The sequence below is a fragment of the Echinops telfairi genome, unplaced genomic scaffold, assembly GCF_000313985.2.
Source record: "Echinops telfairi isolate 266 unplaced genomic scaffold, ASM31398v2 ScPeMD7_7;HRSCAF=31, whole genome shotgun sequence".
Taxonomy (NCBI): Eukaryota; Metazoa; Chordata; class Mammalia; order Afrosoricida; family Tenrecidae; genus Echinops; species Echinops telfairi.
Window position 1 is genome coordinate 17,048,209 of NW_022103904.1, and position 8,223 is coordinate 17,056,431.

General features: G+C 36.4%; 1 protein-coding gene across 1 annotated transcript in view; it reads right to left on the reverse strand.

The window, feature by feature from the left end:
• Positions 1 to 8,223, reverse strand: part of ABCA13 (ATP binding cassette subfamily A member 13) — a 457,705-nt gene that overhangs the window by 33,037 nt on the left and 416,445 nt on the right. Inside the window, exons 49-51 of the mRNA XM_045286290.1 lie at positions 5,699 to 5,849; positions 3,631 to 3,765; positions 1,571 to 1,674 (exon numbers count right to left, since the gene is read on the reverse strand). Coding sequence (XP_045142225.1) covers positions 1,571 to 1,674; positions 3,631 to 3,765; positions 5,699 to 5,849 — 390 coding nt within the window. The remainder of the gene's footprint in view (positions 1 to 1,570; positions 1,675 to 3,630; positions 3,766 to 5,698; positions 5,850 to 8,223) is intronic.

An 8,223-nucleotide genomic window follows, 5' to 3' on the forward strand; every position in this document is an offset into this window, starting at 1 on the left:
GAGGAAGTCCTGTTTCTAAGGAGCATTAAGGGTGTATGTTTTCCAAGACAGATCTGTTCGTTCCTCAGGAAGTGTATAGTAAATTCAGGATTCTTTACTAACACCACAGCCCAAAGGTATCACATTTCTTCAGCTTTCCTCATTCGTTATCCAGCTATTGAATATATATGATGTTATTGAAAATATCTGTGCCAGGTGCCCCTTAGCCCTCAAGTGATATCTTTGATTTTTAACACTTCAAAGAGGTCTCCGATACAATCCATCATCTGATTTCCTAACTATTGGTGTCATGAAGTTTGACTGGGAATTCAAGGGAAATTAAATTCTTGGCACTTCAGTCTTTTATCCATTTCCCATCATATTGCTTATTGGTCAAGTTGTAAGAATTCCAGTTTTCTTTATGTTGAGGTGTAATCCACATTGAAGTTTATAGTCATGTATCTTCCTTAATAAGTCAGTCAAGTCCTCTGCACGTTAGATAAATATGGTAGGTTGTTAATGAGTTCTCCTCTGATCCTGATGCTGTGATCTTCCTTATTTATTTCAGATTATTTACTCAGAATACAAATGGAATAAGTATGTCAAAAGATTATAATCTTGACACACATCTTTCCTGCTTTTAAGCCATGCCATATTCTCTTGTCCTGTTCAAATAACTGGCTATGTACAGGTTCTGCTTGCGAACAATTAAGTGTTAGGGAATTATCATTCATGGAAATGTTTTCAGTCATTTGTTATGGTCCACACAGTCTAATGGCTCTGCATAGTTAATAAAAGAGGCTAACATCTTTCAGTATTTTATGCTTTCAGACAAAATCCATTTGGTAGCAGCAATAATACCCTTCATTTCACATCCTCTTATGACTTACATGAATTCCTGGTAGTTCCCTCTTGGTGTATTACTGCAACCATTTTTAAAAACTATCTGTAGCAAACATCTATTTGTGTATAATTAGTGGACTCTTGGTGGCATAGTGGATTAACTGATGGGCTTTCATCAGCAATGTTAGCAGCTCTGTCTACTCCTGCAAAGAAGAGTTAGAGACCCACAGTAAGAGTTCCACTCTTTCCTATCAGGCCACTGTGAGTCTGAAACAACTTGCTGACAGGGAATTTTCTAGTATAAGTGATATCATTCCCTAATTTGCACATTCTGTGGGATCATCTTTCTTGGGAAACAGCAATGAGCACAACTATAGATCTCTTCTTGTTAGTTTACTAGGTGGCTTTCTTCCAAACTCCTTAGCACAAATGAGCATGTCTAGCATTGCATGTGCTTGCTGAAGCATCCAAGGCTTGTGTTGTATCAGTGCCATTGGTGCCTTTTAGATGTCTTCCTTTAATGTCTTTTATTCTTCAGAGAGCTATCTATTGAAGTAGCTGCATGTAGCCCAATTGATTTTAGTAAAGTGACATTTTGTATTCTTTCCATCTTCTTTCCATGCTTCAGAGTATTGTGTATTAAAATACCAAGCACTTAGCACCATTTTGCAACTCTGTATATACTCAGCCTTATTGACTTACTCCAGGTTGTACTTAGAAAATGGGAAGAAGCGGGGACATGACACACCTGTGGGAAGTCAGCACGGCAGCACAACCTTCTTGAACCTCCTTCATGATTGTGTCCCAGAGGTACCTCTTGGAGCAGGGATCCATTCCAGAGCTGGGCTCATCCTACCAGGGGAAACAGACATGAGAGTGATCGTTGAAAAACACACATAGGAATATAACACTTCGATGAGAAGGTATAGCCTGACCGAAATAAAAGCATAACTCTGGGTTTATTAGTCAGAACTTAATTGACTGTCTTTGAAAAATCATTTTACTTGGGTCTCTTACAGATATCATAACATTCCATAGTTCAACCACATCAAACAGTACCCATTGATTGTCTTGTGCAACAGATTATGATGACAATTTAAGATATTTGAGTTGCCCCATAAATTTGATTGGACTGACCAATCTTGGGCTTTTAAAATATATCCTTACCCTACACACATAAAATTTAAAATGATAAAATTGCATACAATAGAAACATATGATATGAGAAAAGGGCTTTACTTATTTAGAAACATGAAATAAACTCAACTCTCTTAGAACCTGCACTTTTCTCCTTCAATAAACACCAAAGAACTTCTTATATAACTTCCTTTGGAAAGCACTCTTTCTAACATGTATGACACATTTCCAACATGTATGTAGGGAGGAAATACTGAGCATATTTTTCTTCAGAGCTTGGGTTATCTACTTCCTCCTCAATAAAGGGAAGTTACAAAAGATAAAACACAAAAAAGGGGAAAAAAACCTGGTGTTTTCTGCATGGTTAGTAACATACAAGTTTGTGGCCTATATAATATTTGACATCTATATGACAATGGGAAGAGATGTGGCAGTCTTTCTTGTAAAGATACAATGATACAGTTTTGGAAACCCTGAGTTCTGCTCTGTCCTATAGGGAGGCCACTGTAAGTCAAAATGGACGCAGGGGCAATAAGTTAATGGATATACACACACACATATCCTATCATATCCAATAAATACATCCTATGCATACATCAATATATAATATATACAGCATATAACATAGCCTATCTAAAATCTATCATTATTATTATTATTATTATGTAGTCCTAGTGGAGCTGTGGGTGGCACATCGGAGTCCTAACTGAAAAGGCTGGAGGTTCAAACTCACCAGCCTTTCTGTGGGAGAAAGATTGGGCTATCTGCTCTGGTAATGAGTTATAATCTTTGACCACTGTAGATATGGTAACTATGAGTCAGTATGATGGTAATAGGTGGTTGATGATAATTATTTTGCGTTGGTCAGTAGGATAAATTTTCCTGATTTCTACTTGAAAGTCATCCTGACAATTCTTTCTCTTCTGTCCATGTAGAAAGGACATATTCTTTAAACAACCATCACTATATTCAAAGGAGGTTCACAGGCACCAAGTCCTGTGTGCTCAATGTGTGTCATTAAAGCTTTAAAGCTTTCATTGACAGGTATTATCATCAGGACCACTTCAAGTGCATATTAAGAACGCATACAAAGTGCAAGGTTACTTGACAGAGAGTTTCAGAAGTAGGATTTAAACCCCATGAATCTCAGTCTGTCTCCAGAATCCCCATTTTAACCCTGCTATAGAGAGCCATGCAACCTGAGAGAAAAGATATTTACAAGCGTGTGAGGGGCAGGTGGGAGAGAGAGACAGAGGCAAAGCATATCATTAGCTAGGATTTATAAGGATGAGAATGGCTGATTCTGATGAAGGTGTGATCTATACATACAAATACAAAAGGAAATCTATTAAAAATAATATGATACAGGAGAAATGCGTTGACTTTTAGATTACTAGTGAATTAATATTGTTTAAAAAATTCTTAATATTTATGTTTATGGTATTTTCGATTCCATATATTAAAACAATTTATATGATACACGTTTTATAAAATTTCAATGACAGTTTACGTTTTTCATGGTAAATATTGTCTTACACCAAAATCATTTATTAGTTCAGAGAACAAAATTAAAGCTTTGAGGCTACATCCTTAAAGAACTCTGATAAGCTAAAAGAAATTCAAAATCTTATTTCAAAGCATTGGCATAGTAGTGCTGTTTCCTCTACTCACCAACAAAAGAATTTCAGGTTTCCCCACCAATGCCAGGGCTGTAGAAAGTTTTCTTTTGGTTCCACCACTGTAGGTGCCAACAGGTTGGTCCACATGGGCTTCCAAGTGCAAGCGCCTCACGAGGTCTCCAGCCACCTGGAAGAGAGACGCTTTCTACAATTGCAACTACTCAGAATAGTGTGCACTGCCATTTCCTGCCTCCAAACCTTTACTCTGGATTCAATACAGCCCACCTGCTAGCAAGAGCATATCTGAAACACCTCCACACATGGTGCACAGAATAATTGATAATAAACTGCTAGAAGCCAAGCTTTTCGTAGAGCATAGTGCATCTCAGTGAGGGTCACAATACACAAATATGTCTCTCATGCAGGCAGTATGAGCATAACATGTTGCATCAACGCTGAGATGGGTGAATCTCAATGTCAGTGTGAGTAGGAGAAGCTAAAATATGGGCAGATATTGTTAGGAATTTCTCTAAAAGGGTAAGACAGCATTCATGGTGTGATAATGACACATGTCAAATATCATTTGTTGGAAAAAGGACATTTTGGACTTTTATTAGATTCATAAGTATAAGAAAAGGACAAAAATGTATGTAATGTAACATGTATAAAAAAGGAAGAAACTTTCATTTTACTTTCATCCATTTTCCTCAAAAGACTAGCAATATGTAAACCAGTCTACAAGAACAATAAAAAATGTGTTGGACTTCTATAAATTTCATTTGATGCCCCCCTCAAATTGGTTGTTTCCACAGGCAAAAAAATTCCATTTGCACACATGGCCACACAAATTTCTACATATACAGCCATTATTTAAAAGTTATCCTGACTGAAAGGCTCATTTTAAGGAACCAAGGGCATAAAACGGATATGTATGTGTTCTCACTCTCTCTCTGGCCTTTACCTCCTGTCCGCTATTCCTCCCGCCTTGCCCCGTCTAATTCCTTGTAACATGAGAAGCAAAAGTGAGTGTGAATAAATGAAAACTTCAGGATAAAATTCATTTCTCAAGACAGGATAGTTATTTCAGCTTACAGTGATATAAGAATATCGTTCATTAAATTTATAGTGTCAAAAATGCAATAAATAGGAGAAGATACTAGGAAGCAAACCACAGCAGAATTTTAATTCTAGGAATGCACAGATACTAATAAAATTACCACTCCTTTTCACTAAGTTTGTCATCTTATGACATATTGTCGTATTATGTGTTGCTATGATGCTGTAACGTACATGACCAGCAATTCAAATACCACCAGGGTCAACCGTTGTGGACAAGATTGACAGAGGTGCCAGACTAAAATAGACTAGGATAAAAGCTATGATGACCTATTTCCAAAAATTAGCCACAAAACCCTATGGATCACAACAGAATATTGTTGATGAGCCCCTAAGTTTGGACGGCACTACAATTTGTCACTAAGTATCTGCCATTCCCGTCATCTCGTGTTTGGAATGTCTTCGTGTTCTTAGGTACCCCGTATGTTTGGAAAAGAGAAGGGTCACAGCTGTCTTTTGTCTTCTCATTCTTCTACCCACCACCTCTCTCCTTTCAGAAGTGAGACCCAGACCCAAATACCCAGTACAACAAGGGATTCTACCGTTAGCCACGGTGACATTCACCAGACAGAGAACCCAGGCAGGAAGCACCACCCACTCACTAGGAAGCTGTCCATTCAGAGAACCCAACACACCCGATACATACTCTCTGCTGGCTTTCCTGTCAGATCCTGGAGTACAAAGCTTATGATATTTCTCTTGTGTTGTCAAGTTAACTGTTCAGTAAAATAGAAGGCATTTAAAGAGGGCAAATAAGCATAGATAACTAGAATGTCGAAAATGATACCATGTAGGGTTTAACTTCTACCACATCACTTCCTCTCATGGATATCTATTAAACATCCACTATAAATAGAACGTAGACTTTTAGTTTGTGTCCTTCAGTATAACCACACTGGGAAATATCTTTCAAGTAAATGTATGCTTTTCCTGCAAGAGAGAGGGAGGTGGACATCATACAGGACTCCATAGTTTCCTTCTCTAGAGAACTTTAAGTGTCTCACCTCAGGGATGTGCTGCTTTGGAATGCCTCGCAGACTGCAGTAATAATGAAGATGCTCCCAACCAGTCAGGAGCTCATCAAGGGCATCTTGTTGTGGACAGTAGCCAATGCGAACGCCAGCTCTGCCAGCCAAGGAGAGGGCCACTTCATCTCTGCTGGCAAAGGAAACATGGCTTAGAACAATAGGAATTTCTAAACAAGCGTTAGCCCAATTCTCACATTTGACTCATTCATAAGAAATTTATTGAAAGTATGATGAACAAAAGTAATTCAGTAAGTAGTAGCAACTCATGCATCTAGTGGGTGAACTGGTTTGACTTTGGAATAAAATGCTGGGTTGTTAATTAATTGGCTCCATTATTGCTTTAGGAATTAAATAAAAACATATAAAGCACTGAGCTTTGTACTTGGCATATGTAAAATTCTCTTAATAACTATCATATTTACTATTTTCTCACCAAAATAATTTATAATGAGAACTAACTAATTGGTCTGATTAATTAATAAATTATTATAATTTAAAAAAAATATATTTATTTTAATAATTATATATAATCATTCATTGAACACATGGAAGAATAGAGCAAAAGAGGAAAATTATTCACAATCTAAACCTAGAGTAAGTTCTACTATTAAGTGGTGCTAATCTTTCAAGTATAATTATGTGAGATAAGTGCAACAGTGAGGAAAAAATTTCAAAAAATCATGCCAAATAATTTCACCAATCTAAACTAGGACAATAATCTGCAAAACGAGGAAGCATAAAGAACCAGCTACCTAAAATCAAACAGATCGACAGTGAGATACATCATAGTGAGACAAAAAAATGAAATATGAGAGACAACTGAAAGCAGCTAAGAAAGAATCAAATAGTTCATATGCAGAATACTCTCAATAGGAGTAAGTGGTGATTTTGCCTCTGAAACACTGAAGGCCAGAAGGCATGGGAATGACATATTTAAAGTGCTAAAAGATAAAAAAAACAAACAAATAAATCAATCAAAACAAAACAAAAACAACCACACTTAAATCCACAGCTGTCGAACAAGGATATTAAACCTAGGGAAGCTGTCCTCCAAAGATGAGAGTGAAATCAAGCATGCTAAGCTACACAGTTCCTTCGGACAAGTCTTATAAAAAATACTTATGGGAGTTCTATAAATATATATATAAAGAAAAGATATTTGAAAGTAAATTAAAGTTATTCTCCCTAATAAGGGAATTATATGTGCAGTAATAATATAGTTATGCTTGATCATTTTAACTTTTTTTTCTTTGTTTTTAATAACAAATGTATAAAAATATGTGATTAAATTTTGATAAAGATCATATGGTATATGAACATTTAATTAGGAATAAAAACAAAAAGAAGGATATCGACATGAATTTAACATTGGCACCATCCTACACAGCGATATTATAAATATAAGCTGCCATATTTAGAAAATATTTAGGAAGACAAAAGGGAAAGAGAAGGGAATGGGAATTGCTCATGATAATGTCTCAGCAAAATGCAAAGTCAAGAAATTAATAAAGAGCAAACATGAAGAAAGCTTAACCCACACAGGAAATAGCACAGCGTAACATAATGTGGCATCACAAATGAACAACCTGGCAAAAAGTAAGTCATTTTCTATCAGTTACGACTAAGAATGTAAATGCACTAAATTCTCCAATAAAAAAATAGAGATAGCATGCATTTAAAAAAACAAGAAAACACTGTTTATGAGAAAGGCATGTTAGACTCAAAGACACAAGTAGGTTGAAAATGAAAGAATGGGGACAATATTTCATACAAGTTAAGACCAAAAGAGAGCTAAGGAGGCAATCATAGAAGACTTTGTGTCAAAATTGATCAATCAAGAAGATTTAACAATCATAAAAAAGTATGTACCTACTTCCCAAAGTAACCTGCACATACAGTGCAATTCTGATCTAGATCCCAATGTAATATTTAAAGAAATCGAAAAATTAGTTACTAGCTTCATAAGGAGTGGGAGGAAACTCAATATAAGCAATGACATCTATCCCTTGCAGACCTATTGCACAGCCACAGTAGCTAAAACATCCTGGTACTGCTACAACGATACACAGTAGACTAGTGGAACAGAGTACGTAACCCAGAAATAAATCCAGCTACTTGCAAGCAGCTTATCTTTGGCAAAGGAGCAAAGACTGAAGGAACCCTTACTTAATCCCATGTATGCAAATGAACTCAAAATTCTAAGTGTAAAAACCAGAATTATGACGTTCATCAATGAGAAACTAGTGGTAAACTTAAGGGTTTTCTTGTAGGGCATGCACAGAGTACCAAATGTAATGAAGGAAAAAGACACGGCACAGTTAAGCAAAGCTATGACTGGAACCTACTGAAAATAAGACACTGAGGTGCATTAAAAGACTTCACCCAAAGGGTAAAAAAAGATTTTTGACAACAGCACAATGGCCATGGGATTAATGTCTGAAATCTATTGAGAACGTAAGTGAACAAAAGACATGAACAGACATGCTTATGACCACCACTCA